Source organism: Coturnix japonica, chromosome 2 (assembly GCF_001577835.2).
Source record: "Coturnix japonica isolate 7356 chromosome 2, Coturnix japonica 2.1, whole genome shotgun sequence".
Classification (NCBI taxonomy): Eukaryota; Metazoa; Chordata; class Aves; order Galliformes; family Phasianidae; genus Coturnix; species Coturnix japonica.
The window spans coordinates 63,310,221-63,332,566 of NC_029517.1; the positions used below are offsets into that span (position 1 = coordinate 63,310,221).

The window sequence follows — 22,346 nt, forward strand, 5'->3', positions numbered from 1 at the left end:
AGTGAAAATGCAGCTCTCCTGCACGGTGACCACAGAAATGGGAAAGCGATGGCTGTGATCTCTGAGCAACAGCATCTGCTGGGATCACACCTGCAGCACAGTTCTCACGATAACAATCACCAGGAAAAAACAGTGACATTCCATCTGATACATTTTACACCAAATGCCTGACTTAAAATTGTCAGAGGGTTTGTGTCACAGCAGTACTGCTTCACACCAACTGTACAAGCATAACTGCATTGCAGCAGAAAAAAAATGAAGCTATTCTGGTTTGGCATTTAACCTTGCTACAGTAACACCTTAAATGTAAGTTAGAATTACGCATAACGTTTTGCAGACTAATATCCTCAATTCAGAATCATCAGGACACATATAATCTTCTATAAATCTTAGTGAATTCTCTTAATGCATTGTAAGACGTGTTGAAGCATACCTTTCTCACTAGTCTTTCCCATAGAATATGCACTACTCCCTTCCAGTGCTGAGAAAAAAAACCCTTGCTTTTTCAGTATTACTTTTTACAGCAAAAAAATATGGGTGATATTTTTGCCCAAATGCATGACACCAGGAACTTCCCATTGTATTACTCAGTTCAATTTTAAAATAGGGATGTACACTGTAGTCAGACATTGTCAGGCAACAACCTAAGCAGCAATCAAAAAATTATTAAGAAACAAGGGGAAAAAAAAAACACACCAAAACCTATAAAAATCTCTGGGGACTTTGTCATACGAGCTGCGTTCAGTACAGAGTGAACCTTTCAGCATCTTTATACTAGATGCAAGCAAGATTCTGCCCCTCAGTCCTACTTTTTATTCCCCTCTAAAGCCAAAAATAAAACCTAGTCTTCTCCCTAAAGCATTTAATTTACCGAAAGAACAGCAACAAAATGACCTTCCATGAGTCTTTCCAGCATTGCAATATCAGATTGATGGTCTGCATTTCTGCTCCTGAAGGTTTAGGGTTGCCAAGTCCACAATCAAGTTGTTTTACTCTGAATCACACATTATTCGTTGTCATCAGCAGACTGGAGGCTTCTATTTATTCGCTAATTTAGACGTTGCTAAGAAAAGCCAGCCAGAAAATTGGAAGTCTCATAGGCAAGACCTGATCATATTTGGTTCTCCAACTGAGTTTTAGAAGTTTTAAATAAACCCAAACCCAGTTTCCCCACACCAAGAGCTGAAGTAAATAAAGTTAAACAAAGCCATACAGATCACTATAAATCATTTTTAAGAGTCCTCCTCTCTGCTGCCAGTTCATCCACTCATCTCCAACGCATGTTAATGCCCAGAAGACACAAAAGGACTTCCATCTGCTACTATTGCAAGCAGTCAGCTATCCTGGGAGGAAACATCAACCTGTCCGAGACACACATTTAGCTGAACACATTAAACCTGCTGTCTCTGCCAAGCTGCAGTTAAACACAGTATAATCTCTAAAAAGCCTGTAAGAAAGACGTTCTAAATTCTGCGTTCAAAAATGACCCATGCAGAATAAGGGCAAGTTTCACAGTGATTTGTAGCAGACTAATCTGTTTTTAACAGGAGAATTTCCAGACTTCAGGTTGCTGGAACAAGCATTCAAGAATAAAACTGTATCTACAGAAGGTCACCACAGCAAGATCAATTTGTATCTCCTCCACAGAATCACAGAATTGTAGGGGTTGGAAGGGACCTCTAGAGATCATCGAGTCCAACCCCCCTGCCAAAGCAGGTTCCCTACACCAGGTCACACAGGTAGGCGTCCAAGAGGGACTCCTTCCAAGAGCAGGGAAAAAAGCTTCAGCCTAGTTCAGCAGAGCAGTTTTGATATTTTAGCTACTTCCAGGGATCAGAGTAAGAAAGAGATTTGTCTCTTTATCTTCTTTACAAAAAGCCCACCAGCCCTATATTGGGTGAGCCAGTGGGATATCTGAGAGATTTCCATTTCCGCATTCAGAACCACGGTGCAGTCGGGTGGCTGCAGCTGAGTGGCAGCAGGCAGGGACACACACCTGGATTGAAGTAAAGATGGAAACATAGCATAAACTGATGTTTTCTCACCAGGACAGACCTCACACTAAGATGTCCAAGCAGGAAAGTGCATTAATATGTCCCATGTAAGTGCTGCTAGGCACTCAAAGCACCAGGAGGGCAATACGGCCCAGATCTGCACAGACTAGCACGATGCACAGCCTGCTTCTCTTGGCTGTGTTTTTGTTTCTGAAATAGCTAGGATACAAAATCTTTCATTGTTGCTGTTACTCTTCACTGGATATAAGCAGATTTCTTCTTTCAGAAAAGTTATCTGTCACGTTCCCTCTTACCAGGAAGAAGAGAGAAGGCACAGCTGTTGTACACGCTATGTATTCTGTTTTCCTTACTCTTCCTCCTCGGGTCATGCACAGGCTATTCTTGTTCTCTGCCTTGCCAAGCATTGCTGTCCCCAGAGCTGCATGAAGCACTTTCCCTCATCCAAGGAAGGCAGACTAAAACGTCAAGACAAACGTCAGCTGCACAGATACTTACTTTTTATTTTTAGTTTATCAAGATAAAATATTTGGTCAAGAAGAGTGAAATTTGCCCCCTTAAAAAGTTGAATCCATCAGGTTAAAAGCTTACAAGATGCAAACTGAACTTCACGTATATATATTAACTCCACGTTCTATATATTTCGCAACCGCTAAGAATGAAGGAAGCAAGAACAGGACAGGATGGTCCATAACTCTAACGGCACATGTAGCATCTCAGAAGACTGACGTGGGTAGAGCCAAGGATCATACAGTCAAAGCTTCTCCTGTCCAAATCCCAAAACACTGAAGAGCAGCAACTGGTTTTCTCTACAGACACAGGTATCATTTTTCCAATCAATGACTAACAATTACAGCTTTATTTCTTTAACTTCCAGAGTTATTTTTAATGGATCTATAAACCAGAGGCTCTTTAATTAACTTTCTTCAAGCCTCCTAGAAAAAGATTTGCTTTTGTCTTGAGAAATAAGTCCGTCAAGTTTGAGATTAAAACCCCTTTTCAAGCCAGAGCCATAAAGGAAATCAAAATAGGATTTTATTAGAAATGCCAGTTGCGAGTGTAACATACAAGCTACTTCTACCATTATACAATTTTTATGTTGCTCTTGCTCTTCCTCCCTGCCTTCAGCCCACTTTTGTTTGCTATAATTAAAAAAAACAAACCTAAAAACACAAAGCCTCAAAACCACTTCTTATTAAACTGCATCCTCTGTCTGACATTACTGATTCTGCTTCCCTTTTCCTTCTAACCTCCCTTATGAAGTTGCAAACCAAGTTCTGTGTACTCACAGAGCACCTACACTGCCAGCACAGCACCAAAATCTGGGTGAAAACATCACTGTGTCTAGAAGAGGGCCTTGCAGAACAGCTAAGAGAGCAGCACTGTACTCCCCATCAGTCAGAAAACTTGACAGATTCGTTAATCTGTTTATTTTAAACAATGATCCCTGATCAAGGAGCCTAAATATGTGTTGAAGTGAATGCTTCACAGAGGAAACACCCTCCTAATTTCTCCACACCATTAGTCTGAATGATTGGATAACAGCTGGTACACAAAGCAACTTACCTGAGCCTCAGCACCTGGTACTTATTTCCAACAGATGATTGTTAATTGCAGCATTCTGGCAGAGTTTGCCCTCCTCCACAGCTCCAAATACCTCTGCATCCTCAGCTAAGGAACAGCGCTCCAAGACCACCTCTGCCAACAATTACCCTCCTCAGAGGGCACAGAGAAGCAGAATGAAATGCATACTCCCTATTATGTTGATGATGTGAGGTAAGCCACTGGTAGAAATATATTTGCACTACAGTGCCTGATTATACTGGAGACTAAGGCTTTACTATAGAGATATGCTGCTATCTTCTAACAGAAGGCAATCTCTGCTACAAAGGAACAGGATAGAAAGGCAGAAGAGAGAAACTATGAGAATGGTTTATCTGCTCTGAATTCCTGTTAAGACAAGCTGGACTGAGATGCTGGGCATCCAGGAGCTAGGGAAACTATAGACTCATTAAGATTGGGAGAGACCGCAAAGATCAAGCTCAGCCATCAACCCATCTCCGCCACACACACTAAGCCACGTCCCTCAGTGCCACACATCTGCAACGCTTCTTGAACACCTCCAGGGACACTGACTCTACTCTTCTCTCAAAATTCATACCGTAACCAGAATTCAAAGAATGCAAGCAAACAAGTTTTCAAACTAGCAACAACACTTGTACCTAAACTTATCTGTAAGAACTACCTGTTCTTAAACACAGCTCATACTCATAACTACAGCATGTGCTTCATGTAAAAATCATATGCAGTGCAACTCTAAGAAGCTTCCTTTCAAAAAGAAAAAGGGGTTGTATGAGAATTGGTGCAGCATGTTGTCAGCCTACAGAATTTAATCACACAAATAACAATTAAAACAAGTGTGAACTTTTTATTATATCTGACAAAATAATATGCAGTTTTAGAAATACCGCAGTGAGCACTGCCTGCAAATTTCATGCTTTGAGTGAAATTTAATTAAGTTGAACTAGCAAAAAAATTCCATGGGGTCATGTTATTTGTAGGTGAGAAAATAAGAGTCATGTCCGTGTGACTGGGGATGGAAATTTGGCTAGTCGTGTTAAATTACAGTTCCTCTTGAAAGGCACATAAATATTTAAGTGAATTTGTGTGCTGACATTTGTTGCTAGACTTTAATATTAAAGTCACTACAGATAACTGCTAAATCCACCTTCCACATACACGTTCTTTTCCTCTATGCACATCCTGTTGCCGCTTGGATTTTTCTGACAAGTCCGTAAGAAAAAGTAGGAAAGAGAAGTGAAACACCATTCATAGGTGATTTTCAGTGAGCCATCAGACTTAGCAGAATAGGCTGCATATGCATGCCTTCAACAAAGGAAGCTTTCTGTAGCAAATACAATTTCCTGCCAGGAAAAAAGAATAAATAAATAAGAACCACGACTGACAGAATTTTCACATCCACTTGTGTTTCTGAGAAGAAACATACTTCTTAGATCATGGAAGTATAGATTGGTGATAGGGTGATGGTTGGACTCGATCTTAGAGCTCTTTTCCAGCCTTAACAAGTCCACGATTACCCACAAAGCTGTGATGTCAGACATACAGCAGTACTAAGGACTGGTGTGCCCTGTAATGGGACATTTCCATTTCCCTGCTGACACAAACAGAGCAGCTGGAACACACACAGAAGCATGTGGAAAGATGTTTTACAATTTGCACTTACAAGAAAGCTCTAACACCACTTCATTTGAGCAAAGGAGCTACAAATGAAAGGCAATGTTTTTGATTTAACTACACGACCATCTTAGACACTCCCACTTACTGCTCAGTTCCATAAGCAACTGAGGTAAATTAGAAGGCGAGGAGCAAACCCCCACTTTCCTTCCAGTGGCTGTGAACTCAGGTCTGCTCATCCCTCCAGCACAGCTCTAATTCTGCCCACCATTACTCAACAAGAAATAAAAACCCCTAGAAATGTCATTACAATTATGATGAGTTACAAGAAACTGCACAACAGAAGGTAGGATTTCTCATAATAACCTCCCTAGGAGCTTTGCAGAGAATACTGTTTTTAATCCCCTTAGGCATGTTTTACGAGTTGATACAAATTTGTTTCAAATTGGCTGCCTCAAACAGCATAGCAATTCCAAAAATTTGGGGAAAAAGTGTCCACAATGCTCCAAGGGCACTTCAGACCTGGAAAACAGATAGCAGAGGTTAAAACAAGCATGCCAGACAGCACTCCATGGGCAGGCTCCACATCTCCAGAAGAGTTCACACCACTCTTAGCAGCAAGAAAGGGAAAGAAACATCGAGGAGGAGGGCAGCAGACTCTATGAGAAGTCACAACTTAATTCTACCAAAAAAGTCCAAATCATTTAGCAATTAATGGCCACTTTAGGGGGACCTCTATGTTATACAGCCTCCCTTGATCACCCCTCCCAGACCTGAGTTGGATGACTCAGAACTGAAGGCTGGTTACGTGAGCAGGAGAAGGCTGGTTATGTAAACAGAAGGTAGGTGGCTTAACAACCTTGCTCTTGTCACCAAGTGTCAGCCAAGAGAACGGCGTGTTACTGCAGAACTGAAGCACATGTCAATGCACTGGAACACAGCCGGATGTTTTCCACTTCCCCTGATTTGAAGAGAAGAAGGCATTACAGTGTTTTTAATTTCGTTGGTTCAGATGGAACAGCACAGGCTTGAAGCACCTCACCTGCCTTGCCTAGCCAAGACCATGTTTGCTGCTGAAGAGTCAGGAGAGGAAAATAGAGAATTAAAATTGATCAATTATTGCTTATACCACTCCAGCTCCAATGGAGTTGGGGGCTGTGTACCTGGGGATGCTTCATAGCCCTGAGTCTACACGCTTCTTTGCTCATTCTTCAGCATTAGCAAGCTTTCTAGCATGCTGTTCCAGCTTTCCAGGATATGCATTAAACAAATAAAAATAAAAAAGCAGCTTAAGAAATCACACTGAGCCTCTCTCAGGTCAGTGCCTTGTAATTTTCACAAGTAACAGGTTAGGTTGACCTAGCTACAAATGAGAAAGATACATCACAGCTGGGTGTCTTAACCAGTCTGGAAACCTTTGCCAGCATTCTTCAGCCTTTCCAAACACAAGCTATTATTTTTCACCGTGTTTCTACCTTTTTCTTCCTACCAATGAAAGGGACAAAACAATGTGCCTACTCATCCCACTACTACGCATTAGAGGTGCACCCCTGCTTCCTCAATCCAACCTGCAGAGATGATGTCTCCCTTTCAGCACAGTTATTTTCAGAGCCTATTTACTGCTCCATTCAAGCCTAGGCTTTCTAATTTCACAGCCTAATCTGCAGTCCAGCCACCCATGAAACAATCAAACAGCCTGCAAACCCACAGCACAGCTCCTGCTGCCTGATCTCAGGTGTGATCACCAGTGCTGCTACGGGAGCTGCAGAACAATACCTTCCACCCCCACCTCCTTCTTAAATGCAATTAACGCCATCATCCCAGCTTCTGCTCTGGGAATTGACAGCTTCTGCACCCCCAGGCCCAGAAAACACCTAAAGGCAGGTGAGAAGAGACTGCTAGGCACATCTTGCTGGCAGCAGGATCTTTGCCTTGCCTCTTGAGGGATGGGGACAGCTTCCCCATACAACTACTGATGCCACAGCACAGCCTTGGCAGTGGTATGGGTACAGTTCTCCTGCTTGCAGCCCTGCCAGCTCTTGCATCAGCACACCCGGGTTGTGAAACCCAGCCGCAGGGAAGTGCAGTACGAGGCCATACCAATATCCCTGCCAGGCTAGAAGGAACCAGCAGCCACTCCCTTCATGCTCTCTAGAGTCATATTTGCTGCTCACATCTGTGGTTTCCACATGTGCAGAGCATACTTTGTCCCACAAGGCTGGCAGCCCATGAGTAGAGCAATTTGTGGGGAGAGGCACACCTTCACCATCTGTAAAAGCCTGCAGGCATCAGCTGAGGCAGCACTCAGGCACACATGGCACTGCTCAGGGTGGTTTCCCTTTGCCTACCTTTCAAGGCCAGTTCTCCCAGCTGTTGGTTTTTCCATCCCAATGGGTCAAATCGAAGCTCACCCTGCTGTCTCAGCACCCTCCTTCTCATCCAACACAGCAGGTCACCAAAGCAGCAACCCAAGTTCTGTGCATCAGGCTGTAGCATACAGCACACTAAGCAGAAGAGGCAGGAAGCTCCATCATGAAACAAAAGCCTCTCATTGCTGCCTGTGTTTCATAGAACTGTAGTTTCTTCAGGAGAGAAGTACCATCTCCTTCTTCTTCTCCCAAACAAGGCAATGAATACAGCACTGAGAAATAAAATCCCAGGTTCATTTCTCCTCTACCTGCTCCCTTCACAGCAAGTGCCAGCACCTGTGCAGAGACCATCTCTTCCTGCAGGTTCACCAGAAGTTTCACCTGAAATCCTTTCCCAGCTAAAGTTTTGACAAAAACTAAAAGAACTGCACTACAGCTTTTCACCTTAGCCAAAGAAACTACTTAGATTAGTTAAGTCCTGAGCAGCAAGATGACACAGAATTATTTAGGTTGGAAAAGACCTTTAAGATCATCAAGTCCAGCCATCACATAATGCTACCAGATTCACCACTAAACCATATTCATAAGCACCACATCCACACATCTCTTAAATACAGGGATGCCAGACTCCACTGTCTATTCCAATATCTAAACACACTTTCCAGGAATAAATTCTTTCCAATATCCAATCTAAACTTCTGCTGGTGCAGCACAAGGCCATTTCCTCACATCCCGTCACACTGTCACCTGAGAAAACAGGTCAAACAGCATCTTGCTGCAGCCCCCTTTCCAATGTGCAGAGCCTACAAGAAGCCAACTCATGGCAGTGCTGAAACCAGCCTGCAGTGGCACAGAAAGGAAGGTCCGTACCAGGGCTTGCTCAGCACACTGGCAGGGACCCACAGGAAAACCACATTATGTTGTTGAGCAGAGCATGGTGTGAACGGCAACTCAAGTTCAGCAGCTCTTTGCTTTAAAGGCAGCACTTTGGTTCTATTCCCACTCCTAGAGCATCAGGATGGTTATTTACAATTTCCCTGAGGCAGGCCATAAATCCGCACATAACCAGTGTGCTTGACACAGTGTAAAGAGGATCTCTGTGGCAGACTAATTATCTTTGCAGGCTGTGCAATCCTGTAGAGTTTTCTTCTGCACAGTAGCTTCGGAAACTTCAGCTGGTGACTCTGGCTGAATAAACTTTGTTTTCTAACTAGTCTGAATTCCAGCTGAATATCCTAATCGGTTTCTTCCATTCTAGCAAGGTCTCTAGGGTCACTAAGTAAAAGGGATAATGAAGTTCTCACTGATACTATAAACAACGATGGGGGGAGTACAAAAGAACATTTGATGTCTTCAATAATAGCTTTACTTTTTGATGAAGAATTCCTGCTGGGAATTACAGAGTCACAGAATTGTAGGGGCTGGAAGGGACCTCCACGGATCATCTGGTCCAATCCCCCTTTTGGGATTACACCACCAAAGGCAAGAGAAGCAGGAAGAAAAAGAGTGAAACTCTCTTGGGTACTGTATTGTCTACTACAAAGAAGTGCAAAAGAACAAAACATTGCGTATTCTACTCAGGTTCTTTTCCCCATGGCACAATCTCAAAACAAAATACCAAATAGTGTAGAGCTTAATACTCCATGTAGAGTGAGGATACTGTGGTATCTATAACCCGTAAGGATTTAACAGCTAAGATAGGAAGTGAATAAAATTTTATGAAGATTTGTACAGCAAGTCCCAGGATATATTTAGGCAATACTTTTCCAGAGCCATAATAAAAAGGGGGAAAGGAAGTACTTTTCCCTCAGGTGGTGTACTACCCCTTTATCACAAACAGCAAAGGAAGCACAAGCACACAGAGCTCCCCAGAGTGTATTCCAGTGACACAATCAGGGCTGGCGGCATTGCACACGCACCCTCTGAAGGCACAACCTATGGATGGGACTTCCATAGGTCTTGGCATCTCTCCTAAATATTATGAGCACGCAGACATTTCTCATAGGCTTTCCTTCAAGACTCTCTCAGGTTTTATCCCCCTTGAAATACTCAAAAACCAAAGAACAAAAAGTACAAAGAATCAAGAAGACTTGATAAGAAGACATCAGGCTCCTCATCTCACATACTTCTGCTGTACTTCATAATCCAAGGCAGGGACAAGAGACCTCTTAGCTGCAAGTAGCAGGGGAACTTTTGAAATAATTCCAGACAGGAAAAGCGCAGAGTCTCCTACCGAGCTTCGTATTGCTTTGTACCAACCTGAAGAGATGCTGCAAAAATCCCTACTTTGTTATCAGAACACAGGCTGAAGCTTTTTTTTAATGGGTATGATTCAGAATTGTTTGCTTGTAGGAAAGCACGATGCAAGCTACATACTGTGTAAAAATACATTTGGATTTCTGTAAAGGTATACTCACGCAATGCGTACAGGGAGAGGACTATTCCAGCCAGGCAAAACCCCTCAAAAAACCTGAGTGTGCTGAACATTGTCACATTCACTGAGAGTGCCACAGTCAGTCCAAATATCAAAATGAATATGACAGAGAAGAGCAGTATGGGCCGCCGACCAACCCTAAAAATAAGAAAGAAAGTAGAGAGAAATAGTGTTAAGAGCCAGGATGGACATAACACTCCAGCATTACAAAGAGTAGCACAAATCATACAATGCCTTCCAAATATTCCCATCCATTTTTAACGCTTGTTCCATTTTGCCCACCCTGCTGCTGGCTAAAAACCACTCAATTCTTCAGTCAGCTTTGCATTGACAGATTAATTTCAGGTGGGATTAAGCAGGGCCATCATGTGATTTGTTACTTCTTCACTAAGACATCAGTTGACCAATTGCACAATACCAACAGTGAACGAGGAAACCTCTAGGAACTACAACAGGACCATAAACAAATATCTTGGAGATCAACAACAGCTTTTCAGAGCTTTCAGTAGCAGAAGAAATGCATTTATGGTAATGCATTACACGATAGCATGTATTATTTCCCCACAGCCTACAACCAGAGCTTATTGCAAAGGTTTCTTCTTCCCAACAGAGATGTGCTTTCCAGACTCCTCTGCAAGAGAAGCATGCTAAAAAGATCACTTTTCTTAGCCTCATCATTAAGGACAAGCCTAAGAAACAGGGACTGAATGTAAAAACAGGGCTTGTGCTGCTTCCCTAATCCTCAGACAGCCGATATTAATGCTTACAGGAAAGCAGCGAGCTCCACTCTTCCGTCCACCTCGCATCCTCACAGCAGCTAAAAAGACCCACAAAACCAGCTGAAAAGGAGGAAGAGGAGGAAGAAGCCACTCCAAAGCAGTCATCAGCAACTGAGGTGTAAGCATTGCAGCCCTTCTTGGCAGAGAAGATTTTCAGCTGCAGGTGCCGATAAGGAGCTATGCTGCCACCAAACACAGGGCACCTGCTGCAGAAGTCAGCTTCCTATGCAAAGCTTCATATTCCTTCTACACATCTCACATGCTCACTGTTTATAACTCCCCTTCCCACCCACCACCCTCCCCTTCCTGCACAAGGCTGGTAATAATGAAGCACCAGAGCATGCTGCTATTTTTAAGCAAAAAATTGGATCGTTATGTGGAGACTTCCAAAATTTTTCAACTTGTCAACTCCCACAAGTTTTCCAGTGGAACTGAGGATTTCTTTCAGTCAGCTCCATATGCCATTTCCACCAAGAATACATGAACTTGCTTTTCGTAGGCAGCTTTCACAGACCCATTCAAAGCAGACTGTCAGCTGCAAGCCAGCTATCAGGCTGAATGTCAGTGCAACAAAGAGCATATAAACATCACTACTTCATCCAGTTTCACATGCTGAAGTGTTTCAGCTCAATTATTTTATTGTTACAAGCAGCTTCATACACAAAGTCACAACTAAAACTTTGGATTTTGCTTTAAAATGGAACAAGATCAATGAAATAGAGGGGCAAAGGGCTGGAGAGGAGGCATCATATTTGATGCCTTTGGGAACTGGAAAAGCAAATCAGTAATTGTGTCATCACTTACACTTTCTCAAAGTACACCAAAGATGACGATATTGGACAGGTTTGGGGGCTCTCATTTAGTTCCAGCTGCAGCATCAACTACAGGATACCTCACTTAACCCATTGGCACCAAACATTCCATGTTTATAGAACACGGGTCATCCTGTGCAGAGTCAGGAGTTGGGACTCAAGGATCCACATGGGTCCCTTCCCAATCAGGATATTCTGTTCTATGAAAACAGTAAGTACCAGGGGGCAGGCTGGAGACCACAAGGTCAGAGGAGAAGGTTCTTAATCAGGGTGCAAATGCAATTTGTCAGAGACAAGCCTCAAGGTGAGAACACAGCTTTTCTTCCCCCTCGGTGATATGCAATGTACCAGGAACATGGTGGATATGATGGCAGTTGCTGATGCCTCTGCTTTACATTTTATGTTTACAGGGCACACAGCACATGGGCAGGGAGGGAAAGTACCTCATACCAAACCCTGAATACAAAAACTGCCCACTCTGTTATCAGCGATGTGCGCAGAATTTCACAGCCCTGTTTTCCTAACAGTCAAGCTGCAATTCATACCAATTAGTATTTGTGGAAGCATTTTATAGATGAAAGGCATTAAGGTAAGCCCTCAGAATTAGGAGTTAAATTCTCATCACGAGCCTGACCTGCCATTTCCTGATGCTGATTAAAAAAGGCTCCATGCTTCACAGACATCAGTTCCCTTCCTCCCCTCCTCTTTAGTTGAGGTTACCCATCATTAGGGCTTGGAATTTCTTCTACCATTATACAAATTATGCAAATGAATGTTTGCTGCTAATGAAGAACAGGGAGATCCTCCTGGGCTTTCTGAAAGCTCCTGAGCCCCTCAGTACCTCCTCCCCTAGCATTTCTCCTCACCCCCAAATTCATTACATTCCTCAAAATAAAAAGAAATCAGAACTGCAGGGCAGCTTTCAGCCACATCGTTGGTGATCCAGCAGTGTTTTGACAGGATGCTGTCTTAAGAGTATATAAAGCCTTTTATGTGTAGACAGAGTTATTTGACTAACGCTACATGGAAACGCTTGTGAGAGATTAAACCATACACAATCTCCCTTGTAAAACAGACCTGGGATGCTATCTGCTGCCATCCACGCTACTTCAGAGAAATTTCCATGCCACAACAGCCTCGGCCTACACCATGTATTATTATCTATATCAGATGTTGGATTCTGCCTACACAGGTAAATAACTAGGAATACAAGCATCCACAGGCTTCTGATCAACCCGCAACCTACGCAGAGTGATACGCAGATGAATCAGACACTTCCAGTGTCATCAGAGGAGCAGGGCAAAGGCAAATGTTTTGAGGACAGGACCTGCCCTTCCCACTCTTACACATGTCTCACCACCCTTGAGAAAACTGGTTCTGCAGCCAATCTCATTATCCTTCCTGCGCCAATCTTTGCAGGCTCTCTCTCAGTTTTGGGATCTGAATTGGTACAGAGGCTTCAAAGAGTACCAGGGCAGGTTGAGGCACATGATTTCTGTCTGGGTGCTTGCTCCAGAGGGACCCTTCCACAGAAACCCCTACAACTCCTGTTCTGGGACAAGAGTGCCAGCAGCACCCTGCCCATCAAACACACAGCTTAATCAGCCTTTGGACATTGCTGATTTTTTACACAGCCTAACAGGTTTGCAGACCTTCTTCCTATGGATTTATCACACACAGCTACCGAAGCTTGCATTACCTATTGTATGTTGAACACAGACCACTCCAGTCTGCTTAGCAAATTGTCATAATGCATGCTATGCTACAGCCATGTGCAGCTTTAAAAACCTTTCAAAAAGGAAAAGCAAAGCCTCGGATCCTATGGGCTTAAAACAAATTAAAAACACCCAAAGCCTCCTCTGATGACCAGAACATGACTCATTTCATACAAGTGAAATGAGAATTCCGAAAGACTATAGCACTTATGTACATTGATCTGGCCCTATCTTGCCTGTTCTTGCTCTGGATTGACTTTTTAAAAAAATAAAATAACTCCTCACAAGTACAATCCTCTTTGTATTTGTCTTTCCACACAACCCCCTCTCTTAGAGGAAATTCAAACAGTGATTGAATAACAAAGCAAATCCTGTTTAGGTGCTCTTTCAACAGCACCAAATGCCACTACCAAACAAAAAAGGACTACCCCAGTGCAGAACTACCTTGCTGCATCAATTACTTTAGATGACAGTGATGGGGGCAGAGGACCAGCACCAGAATCAGCTTTGGTGGCAGCAGCCAGAGCAATGCAATTCTTGCAAAAGGATAATGGGTGTGCTCTTCTCCCCCATTTAACAAACTACCCTTTTATCCATCACATTACATCTGTCAAACTGTCTGTCCTTAAACTCTCTTATTCTCACTGTAGGGAAAACACAGAAAAAGAACACGTGGTAGAGCAAACTACACACTGAGGAAGGAAATGGATGGAAGATCAGGGTACTCATTTCTCAGAGAACTATTAAATCTTCTTGCTGCAGATTTCTCCCTTGAAGAACAAGTTGTTCCCTTTAAGCAACAAGTTGTTGGCTTATTTGTGACTTATTTGTCAATTATAGCAGCATTTCTCTAGCTTGGCAATAAGTCTGCTTCCTTCATACAGATTCCTATTTTGGAAAACTAAGTGAGAACCCTGATTCATTTCCCCACTATACTTTCTACATGTTGTTACTGCCCTGTTTTACTGCAGCATTTTAATCAAATTCAACTGTATTTCACCATGCCCGTTCCCTGCTTCACTGAGAAGTCCTAATTCCTGACTTATCTAAAAACATTTAATGATTGTTCAAGAAGAAAGACGTAGTTTTGCTATGAAAGTTTGAGACGCATTGCTGCACAGCTGCAGGGAGCCTTTTCTCTACCCGCTGACTGATGAGCCATCGCTGGGGCTTTTTAGAATTTCCTTAATAAGCAACTCCTTCCTTTCCTGGTTTAGCAAACAGTGAAAGAGTTAACTCGGGGCCAACTAAAGCTCTGACACTGCAATTGTGCTGGAAGCCACTGAAATGACTGGGGCAGCATCGCAGCTATTGTTTCAGATTCAGCAAGTTTCCTTTTAAATCACTTGAATCAGGCCTTCAACTTTCTTCCCCTTCTCCTGCACTACCAGACCCTCTTTTTTTACATAAAAACTGAACCCTGAACAACTGGGGAACCTCATTATGTTTTCAGTACTGTAATTTAAGGAACTGCATTTTGTGTGCTCAAATCTAAAACGCCAATATCAACAGCACCTAAGGCTGCGATTCCTTAACACTAATTCAGAACATTTGCTTAACAACAGCTTTAAAAATAGAACAATTGAAAGGTTTGCAACAAACAGCCTTCTACCACTCTTAAAAGTCACTGTGTAAGCACGGGGTTGACATTACACAACTCTCTTGTATTCAATCAAATCAATGCTGCTTTCAACGTCTTATCTCCTAGTTCAGAAAAAGAAAGAAAACCCTAAAGCAAAGGCTTCACTTACATGATTAGCAAATACATACTTCTGCACCAGCTCTACAGCTGTAATGAATTGTGCCAGCAGGAAACAACTAAGTCAACTATCAAATAGCTTATTTTCTTGTTATTTACCTTGGAGCACATTACTCAGTTCAAGCAATTAACACACAGTTTTAAACTGTTCATCACATTCTTTTCCAAACCTGAAAATCATTAAGCAAAGGTTCTTTATGAATAAGAAGTGGATAAAAATCTAAGCAGTGTTTAATATTGACATTTAATTAATTGATATACTGCATTAGAAGATATTGCACTTACCAGTCAGCTATACATCCTGTTATCAAATGACCGAAGATTAATCCTACAAGTAGGGAGAATTTTGCAATGTGGACTTTCCAGGCAGAATCACAAACAAGATCCCACTAGAAGACAGATAAACAAAAATCAGGTATGACATTCTCAAGTGCTTTTAAACATACTAACATTGAAAGACTGTTTTTCAAGCTTCATTCCTAGCATGTGTGCATGGAAACGTATGCAGTTCTGTGACACAGCAGGGGAGAGCTTTCCCCCTCAAATCAAGCCCCAGATCCCATGAAATTCACATAAAGATTAATTTGAGTAAGTTTGTTCGGGCCCATATTTACAAAAGGGGAGCACCCAGCACTGAAATTTCTCCCTCCTCAGGCCACTTTTGTTTAGGTACTATGGGGCACAACTGACACTACTGATGTAAATAGGGTGCATTACCATAATGTCCCCAAACACCTACAGCTAGACAACCTAGGACAGTGTTCTGCTATTGACTTATATGGTATGGGATACAACAGAAAAAGCAAATTCCTTGACACAAGATCCCAGTGGCTTCTGGCTTCAGGCTCCCATAGGCAAAACATTAGGATGTTTCTGCTTTCAGAAAAGCATCCAAACCAGCTCCTCATTTTCAGCCAGAGAGCCTTCATAGTCAGCCTCCACCACAGCTCACAAAACAGATGGGCCAAACTTTCATGCCAGAGCTATCTCTAATACCAAAACCACCCTTTTCATCCAAAAGAAGAGAAAATGGACCATTCTGTGAAGCCCATTATTAGGGCACTTGGTGGGAATAATGAAGGTCCCTAGCAAGGCTTCCCTAACCTTCAAGATGTTTTCCTCTTAGGCTCAAACTAAGCCTCAGGAGAGTCAGGCTGCATTCCTGGCTTTAGCCCAGCATCCTCATTGCACTCAGACAGGCAACTTAGTCTCTCTTGTGTGTAAAGTGCAGATAGCCCTATTGCGTCCTTGAATAAATGTAGGAAGGCATGTTTGCTGGTGGTTTGTAAAGTGTTCAAATATTGATGGTAACAGGAGCCATACACATTTAATAAAAAATAAGTACAGCCAACTTTGAAGGATCAGATACACCAGAATTAAAACTGCAGAATAAACAGCTGCTTGTGTATAATGTAATTGTAGTGGCAGTCGCAAAAATATTAACTGAAATTTATCAGTCAATCATGCAAAATAAAAAGATAAATTTATTCTCAAAAGTCCAATGCAACTTCAAAAGAAGCCTTCCCTCAAAAGAGCTCAATTAGGTGCACTGCAGAGTTAGGCATTTCCATGACATACAGCTCTGACTCATCCATTTGGTTCATTCAACATCACAGAAGATATCCTCCCCAAAACGTACCATCTCACCAAGAAGCAGAGCGCTTTGTAGCTAAAAGAAACACGCCAGCTTTCTGCAAACATTTAGGCTCAGGCTTTCATTTTCATTAAATGTATTTTTGAGTTTGTCACTGTACCAGCTTGTCTGATTCTCTACACTGTTCTGCAAGCTGCATATTGAAGGTACATAAAGGAACCAGAAGCAAGTAGTATGGGTATTTTTCTTTCCCACCAAATAGCTATTGGCCATCTACAGGAAGCAGCTCAGCAAGGCAGTGAGAACTGCTCTTCTCAGCTCTTGTCATTTTCAAAGTATTTTAGTAGGAATTACATTTCCTCTACTTAGTATCTGCACAATTAAAGAATCAGCTTTTAGTTTGCAACAAAGATACCTGACCAGGCAAGCTGCAAACAAAACTTTAGGAGGTACCTCTGAGTTCCAGACAAACTTTCAGAAGCCTCTGGCCTTATTTCCACAATCCAGAAGGTCTTAAGTGTGAGAAACCTCTTCAGTGTAGATTAGAAATTAAAGGTATTAAAAACAGCCAAATTTATACACAAGTACTTCTTAAAGACAATATCCATAAGTTGCTCATTTTTCTTTTGTTACTGTCAGATAAGCAGTAACACTATGAAAAGAACATGAGGTCCATTTACCTACAGGGCCTACCACTGCCAACCACAATGGCTGGCCACCACCGGAGCCCAGACAGGGAATGTACCATGCCAGGCCAGGCGGTGAAGGTTCATGGCTAGAGGAGACCAAGCCTCACAAAGGGCTGTTGTGAAATTCCATGCTGGGAAAACATGCCAGACACTAAATTGTCCACTTTAGCACATAGAGCAGAAGCTTAAAAACAGAAGAAAGGTTAAACTCTCAGCAAGTCCTTCAGCAACGCCCAGAGCGCACTTTCTGATAAGCTATCGGGGAACCACGTGTCTGTTTGCTCTCAAGGCTCTTGCCCAACTTCTCAGCCGCTGTGAAAGCAAAAACATCTATTTCCGTGCCAATCCTGCATTTGGCCACTCGCTGCCTTCTGAAGGCTTTCTCTGCAGCCCAGTATGGGTCAACTGAGAACATTTCCACATCCAGGAGAGCAGCCACAGCGGGGCACAAGCACACACAACCCTCAAGGCCTGCCTATGCAGTGCGGCCTACTACAAGCACCAGTGGTTTTGTTCGGTAAATAGGATACTCAGGTTTGCTTCACAAAGAAATTGCAAGTTCCCATGTCACTGCACACTGGGAGAGGCAGCTCAGATGGCACTCCAAGTAAACTCCAAATAAAGAAAAAAAAAGCCACTTCTGTAACAGTAGAGCAATGTAGAGAATTTCACCTGAGCAGACAGGTAATACATTTGCAAGTGTTTTTTACACGCTGACAGCCCTTTTTGTCAAAGCCTAAGGAGTCACTCCTTCAGCATCTTAATGTTTAACTGATCTCACTGAGTCACCACCCATGCTGAGAGTAACTGTGCTTCAAAAGCCAGAATTCAAGCCAGAGGACTGTTAGAAACATGCTTCAAAAGACAGTCAGCAAAAGTTAGTGTACTTTGAATGTAACCATCCCGTATCTTCCTTACACAAGATGGAAGTCTGAACACGATTCATGCAGCAAGCCAAGATTTGTAGTGAAATTAAGGCAATAGTTTTATATAAATCGCAAATGTAAAATCCATTCCTTGTCTGTTTCCTTAGTCCCTGTAGAAGAGGTGCTACCCTGGGATCCTCAGCCTCTAAATGTTATGTAAGCCACAGCCAGCTGGGGCAGCCCAAAGACCCCTCTTAGGGAGAAGCCCCACATTTCTATGTTGCACAGCAGTTTGGAAACAAGAATCAATTACATGTCACCGACACCTATTCCTGATTCATCACTTTATTACCAGAGCTTGGTGGTTTTCCCTACATGGTTCTAGAACCCATCTTTACTCTCCATTTCTATGCAAGCACCTTGTGTAGTGAGAGTTTATGATACCTTTGCATTCTTTCAGTATTTTTCCCCAAAAATATGAACCACAAAATTAGTTAAAAAAACAAACAAACAAACAAAAAACAAAAAACCAAGCTACATAAAAAATATGAATTAAAAAAGTGATGTTTTTCATACCCTATATATAACAAAAATCAAAACCATCTCCAGGCCCTTATGTTGGAGGGAAAACTCCAAGTCAGCAGACCAAAGTACAACCAGAAAAAACAGCAAATACACTCTCCTCCAAAAAAAATAAAACAAAACCAAACAGATATAAACCCAAACACAACCAAAGAAGTAGGACAGTCAGTCCCTCTACCGTACTACACATATCACTCATGCCTTCTCCCAGTAACTCAATTGCTCACAGTGACAGCCACGGTTGAGGACAGTGACAAGAAGTCCCTACAGACCACTACAAGACAACGCTCCTCTTCTTGCTGTCTCAGCCTCTGGCCAGAAGTAACAACTTGTCTGTGTTTTAATATTAAAGTTTGAGAAAATGTACCAGATCCCAAAAACACCACAATGCTCAGCTCTACAGGAAGTAACCCTGCAGCTGTAACACTGAAGAGGCTGCAGGAAAAGCCACCCAGACACACACCAGCCTGTCCACAGCACAGAGTTGGGGTGGTTTTACTGACAGACATCCTTGAACAAAAAAACCACCAGAACAACAACAAATCAAGACAAATAATACAACAGGGGCAGCCCAGTCACACTTCCAACCTCTAGCTCCTGCCAGCAGTGGCAACAAAAGAGCATTTAATCTTTTTAATCTTCAAGGCCAAGGGCAGCAATGCCACTCCGTTGAGCACACAGCTGGGCAAAACACTCCCCAATCTCAAATACACTTCAAGCATCAGTAAATTGTTTTTGGGAACACCCGGCATTTTTGATCACCAATACAGCCATCTGTAACTAAGTATAATGTCACATTCCAAAACAGCAATTTGCAGTTTTAAATGTAAACTAAGTAATCCTGAAAGGCTTCAAAATAAGGGACAAAAATTCCTTTTTCTTTGACCCACTACATTCAGCAACAGTCTTCCAAAAGAAGACTTTCCCATTGATGGGAGGAAATCCCTGCAAAAGCCCTATTTTCTTATCAGGTACAACCTATTTACTTGGAAAATGAGAGTCAAGGCAAAAAAGAAAAAAAAAAAAAAAGAACAAGAAGAAAGCCAGCACAGTGCTACTGAAAGCTTTTTTTTGTATATTTTCTTTCAAGAGCTACTCAAAGAAATATGCACCTCACATGCTGGAATTCCTGAACCCAGAACACCTGACTTTCAAGCTGTTTCCTTTCTGCATGACACCAGACTTCCAAGCACCACATATATTTAACTTCTTTCAACTTCACCCTCAATGGATGCTTTTGTTAAACAGAAATGCTTCTACTAAAATCACTACTAAGAAAGCACCCACTGGTATTCTGAGGGGTTCGTAACTGCCCATGTTTGCAAGAACTTGTACTCAGGTAGCGAGAAATATATTGTTGTTAGCATAGTATTGAGTGTTCGGGTGTAGCTACTTTTGACAGTTGCCACAAAGCCAAGGGTTTGGGGGACAGAGGAAAGAAGAGAGAAAGAGGAGTGAATGCATGAGCCAGAGGACATGTGCTCAGCAGGCTTCCCAGAAAGATATAATTAGACCACACAGTGTTGCATGAAAGCAGTTTCACGTACCTATGAAAACAGTTTCCATTCCTTCAAAACAGTACACAACCGTGGATCTCACAAGCTTAGGACCTAACAGTTTCTGAAGTATAACAAAGCCAGAGTTGCTGAAATACATCCTTGGGATAGGCATGATTTCACTGTGAAATTTCCACACTAACTTTTGAAGGTTTTTTTTTAAAGTCTAGTATTTCAGCCTTACAAATAAAGCATGAGGGCTGGGTGCCACGCTACCATACATCTCTATGCAAACACTGATACCTAAAACAGTGCTCCCACCTGCTTTGTAAACTTCAGCTCTATCACAAAGAGGCAAACATAAGGCACGGGGTACATTAAGACACTCTCAGCCACTGCCCTATATAACACCTCAGGCTAAACAGGTTGGCCCCACTACTCCCTGTGACAAGATCCTGATGGCTGTTCTCCTCCAGCACGGCTTTGCACCCCAATTCCATGCCTGCCAGCTGAGCTGCCCCACTCACACCTGTGTGCACAGAATTGTATTTGATGCCTTTTTATCATGGCTCACCCAGGATGGTCTTCTCCCCACTGTGGTGACATGGCTCCAGCAGTGGTGTGATCAAGAAAACAAGCCACAAACTTCAAATACACAAGACCATAGAAACTAACTTTGTCACTCAGTCACTGTGTTAACACAGAAAAGGCTTCTGTCTAAAATTTCATTGCTCTGCACCGAATTACTCCTTAGTTTATGCAACAGGTGAAGATGACCCTCCAAGCTATCCAAAAATCACAACACCAGCAGTCAAACAGGGACAAGATGCAGTCTGAAACACCACAAAACTATGCAGGTTTCTTCCTATCTACAGTTTCACATTTCAAACAGGAGCAATTAGCTCTTCTGTTTCCAGCCTCGGTCCCATCTCAGATCTGTTTCTTTTCCCCACCAGGATAGGGAAGAAGGAAGCTGGCTAGGTAAATAATCATCACTAATACACCAACAATTAGAAGATGATTTGTTAACCATATGACACCCTTGTGAATACTCAACATGATTAAATCAGTTTTAGTAGCATCCACATACCACCCACTTCTCTATCAGTTCTTTCATTTTCACTAGCAGTTTCCTTTATCCCGAGACATTCTCATCTTCTCCAGACTTCACCCTATTAAGATTAGTTGACTAACTTGTTTTCCAGCTGTTATAATTTGCTTCCCCTTTTGCCAACTCCACAGTATCATCTAACATCAAAGCACTGGGAGATAATAAGTCTTGCGGCTTTCATGGACACTACATTCACATGTAGGATACTTTCACCTCCCATCTACATCTCTGTGCTTTGTCTTTGCTACATATGTTCCGACATCACAGGGAAACCACTGCCACAAATCTGAGTGACTACAAACCTATGCTTTACTTTAATACCCACAGATGTTTGCTACCCTCCAGAAGCATGAAAAGACTGGAGCAATGACGCCTCTTGCTAGAACTGAGACATGCAAAGATCTTTTCTACAGTGCCCTAATGCCACACCTCAGTTTTCAGCTAACCACACTTATTCTGGAAAGGCACATTCTGGTGGGGCTGGCTTCACCATCCAGATAAATAAAAAACTGAACAAGTTGTCATGTTGGTATCTTGAACAGGTCTCATGGTAAACAGAAGTCATACGTAAAGAACCCACAATGTTTTAGTTAACTATTAACATTCGCTATCATTTGATTATCAAAACCAAGTTAACACTTTCAAGGCTGGTATTTTGCAGGACAGTACATACTCCTAACAAACCACACGAGCCTTCTTAAGCACTGCTTGATGTCAAGCACGGGACAAAACTCCTGAATGTGGACAAGGGAAGGGGATGAGAAAAAGAAAGCCATTCCTCAAGAGAAACACTTCCTCAACATTGCTGCGCATAAAAAGAACAGATGCCTTAATTTTGACATGCAGTTATTACTGCCATGACCCTGCCCTCTCACCCCTGTAACTCAGCTAAGAAAGACCTATCCTCAATAATATTGAGGCAGCCAGCTACTC

The 22,346-nt window shown here is 42.4% G+C and overlaps 1 protein-coding gene across 1 annotated transcript in view; it reads right to left on the minus strand.

Annotated features, from left to right (window-relative positions):
• The window catches only part of SLC22A23 (solute carrier family 22 member 23), an 83,645-nt gene that overhangs the window by 54,390 nt on the left and 6,909 nt on the right, over nt 1-22,346 (minus strand). Inside the window, exons 2-3 of the mRNA XM_015854573.2 lie at nt 15,361-15,464; nt 9,994-10,148 (exon numbers count right to left, since the gene is read on the minus strand). Coding sequence (XP_015710059.1) covers nt 9,994-10,148; nt 15,361-15,464 — 259 coding nt within the window. The remainder of the gene's footprint in view (nt 1-9,993; nt 10,149-15,360; nt 15,465-22,346) is intronic.